This window comes from Silurus aristotelis, assembly GCF_946808225.1.
Source record: "Silurus aristotelis genome assembly, chromosome: 25".
Classification (NCBI taxonomy): Eukaryota; Metazoa; Chordata; class Actinopteri; order Siluriformes; family Siluridae; genus Silurus; species Silurus aristotelis.
The window spans coordinates 14,598,991-14,615,942 of record NC_139598.1 but is presented as its reverse complement, the minus strand read 5'-3'; the positions used below and the strand labels follow the sequence as shown (position 1 = coordinate 14,615,942).

At 37.9% G+C, this 16,952-nt stretch overlaps 2 protein-coding genes across 3 annotated transcripts in view; both read left to right on the top strand.

The window, feature by feature from the left end:
• The first annotated feature begins 164 nt into the window (after nucleotides 1–164).
• dbf4 (DBF4-CDC7 kinase regulatory subunit) lies at nucleotides 165–8,433 on the top strand. Its single transcript, XM_083530091.1, has 12 exons — nucleotides 165–691; nucleotides 2,083–2,252; nucleotides 3,263–3,451; nucleotides 3,992–4,042; nucleotides 4,162–4,231; nucleotides 4,455–4,531; nucleotides 4,726–4,771; nucleotides 5,024–5,069; nucleotides 5,169–5,297; nucleotides 5,837–5,957; nucleotides 6,072–6,187; nucleotides 7,402–8,433. The coding sequence occupies exons 1-12, from the start codon at nucleotides 652–654 to the stop codon at nucleotides 8,234–8,236; spliced, it is 1,890 nt and encodes a 629-aa protein (XP_083386217.1). The 5' UTR covers nucleotides 165–651; the 3' UTR covers nucleotides 8,237–8,433.
• Nucleotides 8,434–11,765: 3,332 nt separating this feature from the next.
• The window catches only part of adam22 (ADAM metallopeptidase domain 22), a 79,394-nt gene continuing 74,207 nt past the window's right edge, over nucleotides 11,766–16,952 (top strand). For both annotated transcript variants that reach the window (XM_083530090.1, XM_083530089.1), the window contains exons 1-2: nucleotides 11,766–12,330; nucleotides 12,668–12,825. In XM_083530090.1, coding sequence (XP_083386216.1) covers nucleotides 12,252–12,330; nucleotides 12,668–12,825 — 237 coding nt within the window. In that variant the 5' untranslated portion in view covers nucleotides 11,766–12,251. The remainder of the gene's footprint in view (nucleotides 12,331–12,667; nucleotides 12,826–16,952) is intronic.

The window sequence follows — 16,952 nt, the reverse complement described above, 5'->3', positions numbered from 1 at the left end:
AAACGACCGAATGTTCACGTAAAATTAGTATTAATACTATCAATAGGAATAAGCAATGTGAAATTACACCAAGGCATATATTTTATGCCGTGCACCTTATTATATTGTAATTTATTAAATTTATATACAAATGCTATTACGTACGTTAGCCGGAAAGTGCGTCTGTGAAAGTAAACCGTGGTTTTTGTTCTCTCGAGAGGAAGTGGATGTCCTGAGCGGGAAAATGGAACTGGTTTGCTTGGGTTCGGTTTAGAGGATAACAAAACAAGTGCAGTGAAATATTTCGGTTTTATTTATTAATATTTCAAAAATTCATGCGAATAAATATTGACGCGAGGATAACTTGTGTCCAGGAAATTCTTTAACGGTGGCGCAGAAATGGTTGGGGAATCTGTTAGCTAGCCGTTAGCTTCACTGAAGTGTTTAAACTTCCGGTGTAACGTTTGTCCAGTTTAAAAAACGGCACGCATTTAAACCCGGTCTGTAGATGCGGATTCACACTGACACTCATCAGCACTGATCCTGCAGATCTACAACACACTACACAAGACTAAAACAGCGCATTGTTATATCGCTTTGCTTGTTTATTTGTTTCACTGCGGGACTTTTACAAATAAACAACATTTCTGCTGAAGCTGAGAAACTGCTGTGATGAAACACCAGAGCTACTCTACAAAACCAACATTTCAAGGTGAAGTCCTTTTAATATTTGGGTTTTGTTCTTTCATCTGGGATACAGATATAAAGCATATGAAAAGTTTAATTTCTTGTCCACTGTTTTCATATGCTATGTTTAAAAATCATAACAAAACTGTAATATTTCCCATGATGTTCGCTTTTATTCTTATATATATAAAATAATTGATTCTCAGATTCAATAGACTTCAAGAAACAACTCCCATATAAAATAAACAGAATGTAGTTTCCATATGGCATGTTCAGAGAAAATAAAATGTTTTTTTATAATATAACAAAAAACATTTTAAGAAATTGATATTTCATATTTTTCTCAGACCAAACAGACTCTTTCATCATAAGACATTCGTATATAAAATAAGCGAAATAGCAGCTTTTACTGTTTCCATTTGCCAGTTTAGAAATTATTATTGTGATAATTTTAATATATACATACATAGATGTGTGTGTATATGTATGTTATACCTTAATTAATAATTAATTCTCAAATCTAATAGACTGCAAAAGACAGTTTAAAATGTTGTAACAATAATACGTTTCCATAACGCATGTTGAGATACTTTTAAATAAGATAGATAGATAGATAGATAGATAGATAGATAGATAGATAGATAGATAGATAGATAGATAGATAGAATGCTGTTATACCGTAATAAATAATTGATTCTCAGATCGAATAGACTTTAACCAATCAGGAGACAGAGATTTCTAAAGATTGTTTACGATGTTATAGAGAAACAGAATAAATTCATGTTCATCACAGTTTGTTTTAAATATCGTGCTGTAATTTACATATGTGAGTAATTTGCTGTCTGATTTAACAGTCAAGTCATGTTCAGTGAGGTGTATTAATGATGTGCTGTTAAAAGGTAAGGGCCAAATTGACTTAAAACTACATTATAGTATTTTGTGGTATTTTTGCCATTACGAAACTTCATCCTAGCCATCATCAGATACTAAACTATAGCAGTGAAGTAGGCAACAAAAAGAAAATCTACATTTTATTTTTAAATATAAAATGTAAAAGTGCGTACGATGTTGGTCGTAACATCAAAACTGTATATTAACAAATTAATGATTCAAATGAAATTTATTTATTTGAAAAAAATTAATAAATGTTTTTAATATTAAACTATATTGTAAATGGTACATTATGGAAAATTTCCATTTAACAGATTTTAAAATCTCTCAAATATTACAGAGAACGAATCCACCTTTCAGCAGCATCCTGCTTTTTTGCATGAACCAAAGAATTTCTTTCCATTTTTTTTTTTTTTTTTTATGATTAAATGTATTCACTCTACAGTTTGTTTTTCTATTTGCCCTGTTCTCATTTAATGTTCAACTAATCTTTTATTCATTCATTTATTTATTTTTTAACCCTAGAACCAAAACTGGACAATGACGAGCACAAAAAATCTGCATCTATCAGGAAACACCATTCTGTGTGTGAGCCTGTACAGAAGAAACCCCTGGGTGGGCGAATCTTTTATTTGGATCTACCCTGTAACAAACGCAGCCAGGCATTAGAAGCTGATATCAAGAGTCTTGGAGGAGTGAGTACAATTTATATCATTTGCTCTTGGTTCTCTTCTTTTTTCTTTTTTTACCACCCTTGTAAATAACGTGATTTTTATTTTGTTGTTATTTGTTCATTTAATTTTTTATTGTTATTTTGGTTTCTGATTCAGTTTTTTTTTTATTTTATTTTTTTATATTAATGTCAAAAGAGAGTTGTGGTGCAAAACAAATGACTAGTTAAGTTCTAATACATGTGTACTAAGTACTTATGTTTATGCAAAGAGCTGTTATAGGGAAATTTACAGGATCTCTGTATCTTCCTTTACTTTAACGCTTTAAAGGGTTGCGATTGAAGTAATTTTCCTTTAATTAAGGTTTTCATTATGGTGCCAAAACCCATATCAATATAACTTATTTTTTTCTTTTTTGAAATTGTGAATTCATGCTTGTTTTTTCCCTTCATCGTTCTGAAGTTTCATGTTTGTACATTTTGTTAGTGAGCTATGAGGCTTTGGACTTATTTTTGAGTCTAGTTAAAAGATTAGGACATAAAAGAGGTGGACAAACCAAAAGATTAAAGCACTGCTGCATCGCTCGCTTTAGTGAGAGATGCACTTCAGCAATCTTATCAATAAATAATAATGTGCTGATTTTATCTCTCTTAAATCTCTACTGCTATACACATGATTGATTGGCCTTTCTCGAGTGAGTGAATGTCTTGTATGGGTGGAAACGGTTCTTTTTAGATCTCTGTGATTGTTGAGAATGGGGCAGCAACTGGCCTCTGTGCAAGCTAACAGTCGTCTCAATCAAACAACATTACATGTCTCTGCTTCCTTTTATCTCCTGGGCAGATTTCACATCTTATCTTTTTTAATTCATTAAAAAGCTGATTTGATGGCGAAGCTGTTGGATGGTTTTTCTCATTTACTTTGTCACGTTTTTTTATAGGGGTTTATACAAACAAAACACAGATTTACCAATGTGCATGATTTTTCTTCTTTACTTTATATGTTTGTTAACAATCTGTGCTTGATCTATTCAGACAGTGGAAAAGTTTTTCAGTAAAGAAATCCGGTACTTGGTTTCAAGTAAACCTGAAGCTCGGCACACACAGCTGCTCATCCAGGAATCCCCGGTGCCGAGTCCAGACTCGGGCCTCAGCTCTCCACATCCTGGCAGCAGGAGGGACAATCACAGTCACCGGGGCAGCTCACAGGGACCTCACGACAGTGTGAGATGTTTGATCTTCATTCACAGCTCAGCTCAAAACTTATTGTAGTTCTTTCTTTTGCTAGTCCAAATGTAATTGACTGTATTCCGACTACAAATGAGACCCACATGCAACAGCTAATCAGCTTTAAATGGTCTTAAAAGGTCTTAAAGTCTTGTCTGACTTTGTGAAACTCACAGAAATGCTGCCTGTAGCTCAGTGCATGGTACACAGGAAAATAATGTAAGTGTTGTGGATATTTACATCAAAGGCATTTCTTGAGGTATGGATTGACAGAAATAAGATATTGGTTAAAAATAGCAAACTTATATTCTATATAATATATACTTTATGACCAAACTAGTCAGAAGTCTAGTTGGAATCAGAATTTCTGTCTCTCTGAAATAACACATTTGTGGAGAAAGACAGGAAGCAGCAAAACCTTAAAGTTTATCTGCAAAAATTATTATTGAGCATTTAATCAACTTCATTCTTCTGTAAAGTTTGTGACTTTGAAAGAATCCTGCACTAATCTCAGGGTCTCTGGTCGGTCTTTCACAGGTGGTTGTAAGCCGAGGGAAATCCTTAGTGGAGAAAGTCGTTAAGGAACACGTGAGTGTTTGTGTTTGCTCTTCTAGCCAAAACCAGTTGCAGACCTTGTGGATTATGTTTGTCGATTTTCACCCTCTGTTTGGAAATGTTAATCGTCCATCCATCTCCCAATTTCTTAGGAGCGCATTCAGATGAACAGAATCCTGGCCAATGCACTTGAATGGGGTGTAAAAATCCTCTACATCGATGGTATGTATTTTCTCACTATGACTTTTTATTTTGTTGCTGATATTTTGTTTGATGGAATAAATTTAGAGTAGAAAATTGAAGTAAACCTTGTATTGCTATTCTTTATGTATTAAAAAATTGCTATATGTAAACATTGAGACTTCAGATTCTCTGGTTAAAAGGTTTTTTTTACATTTCATTACTGTTTCATTATATCACCTTTTTTTTTTTTCTTTTAAAACAGATATAATTTCTTATATTGACAAGAAAAAGAGCACAATTGCCAAAGTCAGAGCAACGACGCATTCGTTGAAGAAAACTGTAAGTGTTTTGATCATTGTGACTCAGTAGATCCTAAAAAAGACATAACGGTAGTGGATTTTGTATTTAGACTAAATGTGAATAACAATTATTGCATTCATTCTGTGATGAATTTATTTTGCACAATTTTTTTGTTTGTAAACATAACTCTTTGTTATACTTTGTAGATCAGTATTTTCCATGTTCTGTTTCAGGCTAAAACTGAGACTACGGATGGGCCTGCGTCTCAGAAAAGCAAACGTGAGTTGAGTACAATAAACAGTAGATCAATAAACACAGGCTTTGCCAGTACATAACTTACAGACACTGAACATTTCATACAGTTTCAAGAAGCAGGGTTTTGGTCTGCTCCATTTCACTTAATTGGTCAATAATAAAATTTAAAATTCACTTATTAGTTACTAAATTTAGTTTATTTTAAGTTCATTTTAAATGATATTGCTTGTTTTGTACTGCTGTGAAACTATAATGCATTCTTTTTTTTTTTTAAAGCTGGACGAATCAACCGCCCTTTTGTTAAAGTCGAGGACTCCAGCAGGTACATTAAAAAAATAAATAAAAAAATGTATTTAACTTTTGTTTTATTTATTGAAATTGCTGATGGTTTTTGTTTTTTTATTTTTCATTTTGTTATTAGGCATTACCGGCCGCTCTATCTCCCCATGGTCAGCATGCCTGTGTGTAACCTCAGATCTGCTGCCCCCTGCAGTCCATTCTTGGAAGAGCATGATAAAGATTACCCTGGGAAAAAGGCAAAAGTGCACGGGTGTGTTCCAGCACGCAGAGTCTAAAAGTCTCCATTTCCCAAAACACAATAAACATTTGTCAGTATTACGTTCATTATGGATCATGTTTATTTTCAGAAACACCCATTGTTAATGTTTTAAAGAGATGAAACTATGGGTGAATAGAGTAATATTTTTTCAAAACATTATCAGACTGTGTTTCCAGTTTGACGAATTGTAACTACAAAAATGTGCGTGTTTTGGCGGATTAGGCTATCTGATTAAACATTTATCACTGTGAAGATACACTATATTGCTAAATGTATGTGGACGCCTGACCTTTTCTGTTACCGCAAAGCTGGAGGCACACAATTGTATAGGACGTCTTTGGATGCCGTAGCATTACATTTTGTGTTCACTTGAACTTGGAAACCCAAAGCTCATTTCGAGGGAAATGGTGGTTTTAAAATACAATAATATGGTTTTATTAATGAGGTTGTATTTAATAATGGCAGAAATGTGACCAATCAGGAAGTTTTTTCCACGTGTATATGACTGGATGTGGGGTGTTTTGCTTTAGGTCTGGGGGCGACCGACGGGAGAAGAGCAGGAAAGACAGACACAGGGGCCGTGAGGGAAAAGGCCGGAGGAAAGGGGGCTACTGCGAATGCTGTGTTGTCAAATACGACAATTTGAAAGCTGTGAGTATCGAACAAGTACCAGTGCACATTTGCAACAATTTGTCATCCAAAACATTTTTCACATTTATCTGAAAGCAGGTTTTGAATTCTGCCTGTTTTATCCCTGATATACAGCACCTGCAAAGTGAGCAGCATCAGGCCTACTCTAAAAGTGAGGAGTACCTGGTGATAGACAGAGTTATCTCGGGACTCGCCTGTGATTTTCTACCAGTCAGTCATCAAATAAAAAGGTATTTCCATTCATGAACATCATGTCTGGACAATATCAAGAGAAGCAAACATCATATCCAAGTAACATCAGTAGCAAAGTAATATTTCTTGACAAGAGTTTAGTTGTAGAACATGTGGGCAGTGTCTGGATTGTGCTCACGGATTTTATTAAGCCCTGATACTGAAACCTTTAGTATGAACTCGGTGTGTTTTTCTTTAGTACCGTAGTACGAATGCGTGTACCGTTGAAACCTGAGTTTCCTCACAAAGGTATTGAATGGCGAACTACAAGTTTCTTTGACTCGTACTTTGAGCGTGTCACTGTTTTATTTATTTATTTTATTGATATTACTAAACGTGAAACGTGCGTTGTTTTGCGCATGTGCGAAATCGCCAACACTATCGATATGGACTCTTTAGCATTTTTTTGCAGCTTCAGGAATTTCTTTTAAAAGGAGAAAATCCTGACAATTCCAAATATCGAGGGAGTGAATGAATTAAGGGGAAAGGGTTGGTGGAAGGAATGAAGGCATTGGTTAAAATATGCTGAAATAAGTACAGTTGAGTAAAGCATATCTTTAGAAAATTAAATATTTAATGTAAAACACACAAACTTATATACACCTTTATTACCCAAAAGAGGTCTAACAAATATAAACTAATTTCATTTACATGTTATTAATTTGATCTTTTTATTTCAAATTTTATTTCAATTCATTTAAAAAATGTCAGGTGATTAGTGCCATGCGCTTTCAGCATGTGATATTTCTCGAGGACAGTATATATTTTTCTCACACACTATCCATATGTGAAATATGTGTGGAACGTCTGGTACAACATAAATAATAATTTGCAGTACACACTTAGTAACATGACTTTTTATATTATTGTTTTTAAGCATATGCAGGTAGTCATTAAAGACCCCTAATTTGAAGTGGGATTGATGATGATTTTGGTATATTATTAGCATTAGGCTAGTAAAGAAAATAGCGTGAGTAACGACTATAATTTATTCAATAAAGGTAGAGAAGTGAGTCAGGTAAGGAAATACAGGCAGAGTTTTAATGCCATTTTAACATATTTCTCAACTGAAACCGCACATACACAACATATATGCTACAACCTCCGGCAGAAGTTATACCTATAATCGTATTTACAGCAGTGTCATATAGGATGTGGTGGTGATAATAATTATGACAAATATAAATACGATACTTCAATGTTTTTTCTTCAGAGCAAAGTGCAGCGTCACCTCTCCACTCGTCATCCCTGGACCAGATGTAGGGAAGGACAGAGAAATGGGAGTTGAGGAGGAAGATGTGACTAACGAGACCCTGCAATGGGGCTCTCACAACTCTGAGCGCTCCGTCCGCAAGCGCTCCAGAGAACTCTCCCACAGCCCAAAAGAAGACTCAGCTGGACAATCGGACACTTTTCAGAAATCCCAGTCAAAGCGTGGGTCATTTGAATGGAAATCCAGTTCCACTGCTGCTTTACAGAAGGCTTTGTGCACATCAGTGTGTAACACCAGACAAGACTGTTTTTCTGAGTGTATGGAGAGGCCCTCAATGCCTGCTTGTTTACAACAAAGGACTTCACAAAGCACGATCAACGTTCGACTTTCAGATCCCGCAGCGTTCAGAACTACCAGCAGGTCACTGCGGGCCGGGACCTCGTGTGTGGTGTCCGAGCCTTCTGTAATCACAGACTTTCACACTGCACCCAAGTTCCTGCTTTTAGATGATACGGGACATACCACAGAGAGACCTTTCCATAATACAAACAAAGCACCTGACGTCACACAGCATGGACCTGTGACTGAGGAAATGTCTTCTTTCAACACAGACGTTGTAACTGGAGTCTTACAAAGGAAAGTGCGGCCGGTAAGGCGGAGACGAACCGCACCGTCTGAGTCCCTGCGTGGTTTTCCTGGCAAACCTGCAAAATCCCATTCCCTTCCAAGAAAAGTGTCTGGGTCTCGGAGACTTTCAGCATCTGCCCTGGACTTATGGCAGCTCTTTCAGTCCAGCGAAAACACGGAGGACAATTTTAAAGGTTTTTACGATTAGTAGAAAGAAAAATGATTTTGAATATGAAATGAGCATTGGTGAAGTGTGTGTGTGTGTGTGTGTGTGTGTGTGTGTCCTAAATGATCACATTTTTTGTATATCTCTTGCAGAGATAGTCCGGTTCCTTAATGAATGTGGTTTATGTAAGACAGAGCTATGAAATATTATGAAATTAAATATTATATACAGCTGCAAAATTATCTATATATATCTCTCTCTCTCTCTCTCTCTCTCTCTCTCTCTCTCTCTCTCTCTCTCTCTCTCTCTCTCTCTCTCTCTCTCTCTCTCTCTCTCTATATATATATATATATATATATATGTCTCTCTCACTCTTATTTATATATATAATATTGTACAGTTATTGCTAATAAACTTGTTCTCTTATAAAGATATGGCATATAATAGGAAATTAAAATGTGTGCCAATTTCGATATAATCATGTACAGTCAAAAGCACTTTTTTTATTCTTCAGAAGAAATAATAATAAAAAGAATAATAAAAGGAAGAGAAAGGACAGTTGAATTCTATTGGTCGGAAGGTGAAGATTGTAATTTCAATCACAGGTTTGTATAAATGTGCTTGCTGCAGTAATGTTTCTATACTAACAGCTTATTCACATGGACTTCTAAAGTGCATGATTTTAGTCTCATTCAAAGAAGAATTAATGTTGATGTGATGATGTTTTTGGAAAAGAGGTTCCTTCCAAGTTCATGAAAAGAGTCCAGGCTTGTAACAGTAGCTAATTCTTTAGGATGGAGAGTTTTATGAAATATTATGATATCACACGTGTGTGTGTGTGTGTGTGTGATTAGAATATATATTTGTGCGTCTCTCTCGCTCTCATATATAATTTTTATTTTTTATTATTATTATGCTTAACATATTTACTTATAAACATCAAGTAAAAGGAAATTCTGCAACATGGAAAAAAGAAAGTGCACTGTTTTGTTATATCAGCTTCCTCGTGATATTTTGCTTACTTGTTTTTTTTTCCCTCTGTCTACGATGTTTCTAAAATGAAGTTGTGTGCGTCCACTGTACTTCACCGCGGTTCTTTTTCGAACACATCTGATTCAGCTCACAAGGGGCTGACTCTAGGAACTCCTGTCAGCTTCGCTATTTAAAAAAAAAAAAAGTGCAGGTTCGGCTTTTGGGTCCCTTCCTGGCAGCAGTGCAGGGGCTGTCATGGATTCTGTTTTGCTGTGAAACTGTACAGGTCAAGTTGGTTGTTAGAGGCAATTGTATATAAATAGATTCCCTGTTTTCATTCACACAATGGTTTCTACTTATCTAGAGAATCAGAGACAAGGTAAGGGGAAATGATCAGCTCTCACTGTCATTCCAGTATTAACATCAGGTGTCGTATGAAGTTGTTATAAGCTCTGAAAATCTACATACTCCAGTGAGTTCAAAGAAAACAGTAACACACCCCTCTGTTGACAAAGGTAAATTGCTATGGCAGTAAAAACCATTACAAGCATTATCACTTCTTTTGTCTGACGAAACAAGTCAGGCTTGAAGTTACTGGTTAATTGTCTATGATCATCTATTAATAGTACATTCTTCTTCTTTCAAAAAAAGCTGCTTTGAGACAATGTCTGTTGTGAAAAGCGCTATACAAATAAACTTGACTTGACTTGACTTTCATCTTCTCCCATTAGTGGTCGTCACAGCGGATTATCCGTCTCCATACCCCCTGTCCTCTACATCTGCCTCTTTCAACCCAACTACCTGCATGACTTCCCTCACCACATCCATAAACCACGTCCTTGGACTTCCTCTTTTCCTCCTTCCTGGTGGCTTCATCCTCAGCATTCTCCTACTGATATTTCTCATGTCCCTCCTCTGCATGAGCCCAAATCAATAGTACGTAAAAAATCTAAAAACTGTGAATTGGAAGCTGAACTACAGTCGGAGTTGTTCTGGAAATTGAATCATATAGTGTGCACATAACAGCAGCAGTCTGCCTCTTGTGCATCTGTTTTCTTCCACAAAATCCATTGTAGCTCTATCAAAGTTCCATCATAAGCCACACATCGATTATATCTGGCCTGCGAACTACAATTTCCACACTTCTGCGCCATTTCCGCTTATAGGTTGCTCGAACACGCTGCATGTTTGCAAGTACACTTCTATACTCAGAGCTTCCCGAGCACAGACCCCGAACACTAAACATAAATGTATACAGAGTTTTATTTTCACGCTTTATTCTGTATCAGGTCTGTCTTGTTGTTTGTTTAAAGCTGACAGTGTTTGACCCTCGACTTAGACACAGGATTTCATTTTGTCCCCCTCTATGATTGAGTTTCACACCACTGGCTTATAGAGTGTGGTACGCTTCAATCCAGAAACCTATGAGTTCATATTCAAAATCTTTTAAACCCACTTTTAGGAGTTTCAGGTTGAAATTCAACATATCTGAAGAAATTAAGAAACAAGCCTAGGATTTATTGCCATATATGCCTTGGCAAGACGATGCAGATTTGTCCGTACATGCATCCCTTTATACGTCTTTCAGATCTTCTGGTTTTGCATGGAGTTGGGTGACTTGATTGCTCAGTGTTTCATAGCATGAGAGTTGTTGACATGAAAGGCTTGAAAGTCCAGAAGAGGGGAAAACCTTGAAGTAAGTAATTAAAACATAAATCTTATCTCCTGGGATTTTCTCACGCTCAACAGTCTCCAGAGTTTACACCAAAAAAAATAAATGTATTAAGCATGCAGGCAGATATGTATTGAGTGAGGAGAAGAGTCAGATGGTTTTGAGTGGACTGGAATTCTACAGTAACTCAAATATGCACTCAACTGTGGTGACCAGAAAAGCATATCACAATGCAATCACAATACAACACATTATACTTTGATTCTGGTCTACAACAGTTGAGTAGACAGACAGTTTTCCATCCCAGTAAATTAAAAACAGGTATCTGATGCTAGAATGATTACAGGCACAGAAAAAAGGCAGCAAGTAAACATTTTGCCCTCAAAGTTGATGTGTTAGAAGCAGGAAAAATTGGCAAGCGTAAAGTTTGAAACAAGTTTGAAGGGCCAAATTGTGATGGATAGACGACTGGGTCAGAGCGTCTCCAAAACTCCAGCTCTTGTGGGATGTTCCTGGTCTGCAGTGGTCAGAAGTGGTCCAAAGACGGAACAGTGGTGAACCAGCAACAGGGCCGTGGGCGACCGAGGCTCATTGATGCAGGTGTGGTATAATCCAACAGACGACCTGCTGTAGCTCAAATTGCTGAGAAGTTAATGCTGTTGATGCTCGACAGGTCTGGACTGTTTTGGCAGCAAAAGGAGGACCAACACAATATTAGGCAGGTGGTCATAATGTTATGTCAATGAAAAAATAAGCACCATACTTGTATATTTGCAGAGTATCTGTTTTTTTTTTTGTGTGAATGATCTGGTGGGGTCTCCATGAAATCAGTGAACAGTTGGGGGCAACAGCAGGTGTGCAGAAGCTTGGAATGTTGGTTTGGTGGCGTCTAGGGCGGTCACGTGGCACGTGTGCGGCAGGTGGGCCACATTGGGTTGTCTCTCTCTTCCACTCCACTGCACTACAATACACTCCATTACACTACACTACACTACCCGTCATCCCATGCGCGTATTTTCTCCTTTCTCATGCATATGCATACGGCATTTCTGCAGCGAGGCGGCTCGGTCCCAGCCTACTGACGTCTCTGAGGAGGAAGTGGAGAAGCTGGTGGTTTCGAGGCTGAAGATTCGCCCTGACTCTTCGCCGTCGTCCCCGTCTCCATCTCCATCGCCTGAACGTACACCAGCGCGCGCGATGCGGAGGCTGCGCCAGCGTCGCTAATGGCAACCAGCGCGAGCGAGCGCACCGGCCAGACGAACGGAGCGCGCGGCGGGGGGACGCGTGTAAGACGCCATTGTCTTTAAACCCGTATAAAACCGCACAGACGGAACAAGATAAGAATAAAACAAACGCGGATAATAACATTTAAAAAAGACCAGGTTTGGGTTTTTTTTTCGGGAGGATTTGGTGATGGATTCGAAAGGACTGAGGCTTTGGCTCGTGTGTGTGTGCGGAGCTGTGTGTATCAGCGCGCGACATTTCTCTAATGGTAAGGCGCTTTCCATTCTTTCTCCATTATACAGAGGTTCAGGTTGTTCATAGAGGCTTTAACACCTAAACTGCATTGCATGGCATCGCATTTTTTTTTAAACCATCATGCATTTTCTTTGCGTTTTATTCCCCACTGGTATGTACGCGAATATAAACAGTGATGGCAGACAGAATTAATACGCATCATGTATCCTGTATTAACCTGTTTTTAGACCTGGTTCTATTGCATTCGGTGCAATAGTAAGAAATGCGCACATTTTTATGCGCACAGGATTTTGTGTGTGTTTAAGTTTTGCGTAATTGTTTTTGTTTTTTTTCCACCCCGGCTATTACAGGAGGCGTCTTGGGTAGAACCAGGGCCTTGCGTGATGATAGCAGGTTCCTAGGGAGAGACAGTACGGTACCGGTCCGGTTGGTGTATCGCACGGATAGCGGACAGACCGCGCATGACATCCTGAGCACGCGGGTGCGCGCGAGCCCCATCACCGTCCAGGTGAGTTAGACTCATTCTTAGAGGAATCTCTCTCTCTCTCTCTCTCTCTCTCTCTCTCTCTCTCTCTCTCTCTCTCTCTCTCTCTCTCTCTCTCTCTCTCTCTTTCTCTCCCCCCACAAGCACCTGAGACAACCAGAAAATCTATCGTGCGTGTCCTTTGTTCGCCAAAGACGCGCACGATGGATTTTCTGGTCTTTTACATGGACGCGCATGTTTCTGTCACATGAAACATTTCAGGAAAAAACGGTATTAATTCACTAATTATTAAACCAGTAAGGAACATGCTAAAATAGGAAACTAATCAACAGCTCATCATGTGATGAATCAGGTTTTTTGATACAGAATTGAAGCGAATCATTTTTTCCATAACCCCACATTTGGAGGTGTTTTATTCCTCTTATACTGCTATTCAACTATTAGTTTTTGATATATTTTTATCCTTTTATAGTTACATTTCATGTTTTGCGCATCCACGAGACATATACGTTATAGCAGGTAAAACTATCAAATTGTCCCTTCAAAATGTTTTTTACCAAGAACCCAATGTTGTGTGATGTTGTAGTTCAGTGTTTCAGGCTCTGCTCGTTCATATCCGAGGATTGCTCATGTTTATGTATACACACAATTTGGTAGGGAAAGTGTCAGGAGCTCAGACAAATGTAAAGGATTCTAAATTCAACGCAAAACCTGGTAAAGAAGAATGTAAGCATTCTGGAATAGGAGCAATATTATGGGCAGGATTAAAAGTGATACAACAAAACATAGCCCCAACAACTGTCATTTCAAAAGTGTGCAAGGTTATATTTTGGGATTGCTAGAGATATGTGGGATATTAAGTGTCAGGAACTTAGAAATACTGAGAGACCATGCAAAGCTTTCTATAACCAACATGAGTCTTTCAAAATCAACCCGAAACCAGGAGGACAGTGTAAAAAGAGTAAAGAGTTCACCGTTCTTGTCCCTGTTTCTATATAACCTACAACCTATGTCCTACAGAACATTCTGACCAATCAGATTTAAGGATCTGACGATACTTTGAAATAATTTCTTTCCCCAGTGAAACTGTTCAGAGTGATCTAAAAACCTTTCTACACTTTTTTATGTAAGAGCAATTTTCGTTCTTCGTGGGACATGTAAGGATGTGACATCATTCATTTGTATGTTGGATGTGTGATTCACACCCTCTACAGGGGGTCCGGGGTTTGGCTGCCTATTCACATGTCCTTGTAAAGAATGTTAATTCATTTTTAAAGGATGCTTAACGTAATGACACAGGCGCCATATTGTTGCGTTCATTAAGCTTTTGTCATGCTAACGTAACACTGCCATACAGAGAGCATCAACATCACCTTCTGCACTAATGTAGCCCTCTAATGAGGCTGCAATAAAAAGAGGAGAAACACTTCACTCTGATTGTATGAATCAACGATCTACCTAGAAAACCCTGCACCCGTGTCATGGTCGACTGATGAGAAAAACATTTGAAAGCCAAGTGAAGATAATTATCGTTCCTTAGCATATTAGGGTCACGATACAAATGATGCATCACCCTGCAGGTGAATTGGGAAAAAAGACGTTATAATCAGATCATATTTACATATGCAAATAAGGCTTTAATTAATAACTATGTAAGAATTAAAATTAATTTCAGGTTTGTTAAAAAAATTTCATGATTTTCAGGATCCTATCTAACAAATATAGATAAACATTTCCTTCCCAATATCCTTTTGAACATTTAGTGGAATGTTATGTAGGTAATGTAGGTTTTTTAGTTCTAAATATATTTTTTGAGGGAAAAATGATTGCAATGTCGTGTTATTTGTGAGGGAACATGGCAACATAAAGGCTTATAAAATGGCACATATCAGGAAACCAGATTTTCTGAAATATTGTACGATTGTGCAGTGTGGGTGGTACTTAAGTACTACTTAAGTACTTAAGTACAGAACATTACAACTTGAGTAAACAGCAAGCAGTAAAATGAACTGTTTACTACAATGTAAGATTCAATGCTATAGATTTAATGCAAAATCCCAAACAATGATGGACATAATTATTTCCATGTGTACAAAATATTCAATTGACATTATTGCCATTGTCTAAAATGTTAATTGGGGGTGCCTTTGTACACATTGCTTGTACTGGGATTGCTTAAAAGTCCCCATTCCTGCTGTCTTAAGGTTACTGAGCATATCACTAGCATGTGTATGAACCGATACCAAAAGCAATAAAATAAGTGGATTAGCTGTTTAAATCCCTGTGTTCCCCTTTCACTAGTGGCGTAGTTGGGACGTCAGTGTCGGCGCAGTTCTGTGCCTGGGGCCATGTTTTCCTCTCTAATTTATTTATTTATAACCTTTCTTTGGCGTGTGCATGCGCTAATGTCAGGATGGGGTTGGCTTGGCTTTAGAGCTGATTCATCATGCTAATGCGCTGTATCAGTTACGATGTGGTTTGTGATGGGGGAATAACCAGATTGTCCTGGTTATTTTCCAGCTCTACACTTCAGCTGTTTATCCAGTGATTGAGTAAATAGGAATCAATGACAGACCTAGACAGTCTTTACAGCACTTTGGTGTAGTATTGGTGTTGGTACTTAGCTGAAAGCTGAGGATGAAAAACGTCTTAGTTTCAAATATGTGACTTCCTTATTGCAAAGCAATGTTCTGTCATGTTCTTGTTTGACTCCGCTGGTAAACAAAAGGTTACAAGTTAATATCCCGGGATTGTCTAAGAGTATAGATGTTCATATATTCTCTATACTCATAATGTCGGGTGTAAACTATGAGCTCAGACAAATACAGAGGAGCCGGTCTATGCAAGCTTTATGACAACATGAGAATTTTAAAATGAACCCAAATCATAACAGGAAGACAATGTAATCATTTTAAAAGATGAACAAAAGTTTGTGGACAACTGACCATCAGATTGATATGTGCTTCATGAATTTGCCATTTAACATTTAGTCCCCATTTGCTGTCATAACAAACTTGACTATTTTGGGACGATATTTCATTTGATTTTTGAAGGTGCGAGTGGAGTTTTGAGCTCATTCAGCAACAAGGGTGTTAGTAAAGTCAGGTATTATTGTAGGTGAAATTAACAGGGCTGAGTTACAGGCAGCATTTTAATTCATCCCAATTGTGTTCAATGGGGTTGAGGTCAGAGCTCTACAGCAGGCCAATTAAAAGCTTTCACACCAACCCATGTAAAGCATATATGACTTTGTGCATAAGGGCAGTGTCATGCTAAAACAGGTTTGGGTATTCTTAATCTAATTAAGGCAAAATGTAATGCCACTAAATCCAAAAACAGAAACAACTGTGTGCCTCGAACTGTCTGGTAACAGCTTTGGGAAGAATCCATATAGATGGAATTGTCAGGGGTACTATTGTCCATATAGTGTATTTGTAGGTGGACATGAGAAATTTGATTGATTTGTAAACAGCATAGTTCGGAATAGTAGTTATGCACTGACTACAAGAAAACAGAAAAGTCTGTCAGTCCATTCGTCTGTCTGTCTGTCTGTCTGTCTGTCTGTCTGTCTGTCTGTCTGTCTGTCTGTCTGTCTGTCAGTCTGTCTATCTATCTATTTTAAAACTTTTAATCTATCTCTGTCTGTCTGTCTGTCTGTCTGTCTGTCCGTCCGTCCGTCCGTCCGTCCGTCCGTCCGTCCGTCCGTCCGTCCGTCTGTCCGTCTGTCTGTTAATCTTGTAACATTAGACAAAAGAAGTCTAGCATTGCTAATTATCCAACATTGCATTTTTAATGTCCGTTATGGGAAAATGTGCTCATGGTCTACAAATTTTTTTATTGCTCTGCTGAACATTCCCTCTGTCTGCATTCCGAGTGGATCGAAACAGTCCCTACCAGTGTTTTAGAAAACCAGAGTAGAGTGCAATGGCTCAGTGATTCAGCAGTTAAAGCCTACTGCATAAAGAGTACGCGCTAAGGCATTTTAAATGCTTCTAAATGTCTCAAAAAGCCCCTTAAATCTCACCTGCTGTGGTGCAGCCAGGTCTGTTTTTAGGCTTGTATGCAGCTCGAAGCGAATCTGTCTCAAACGCTAATGAGGTGTTTTATTTATAGTGTTTGATCAATAGGCAATCGGAGTCTGATAGCTTCCT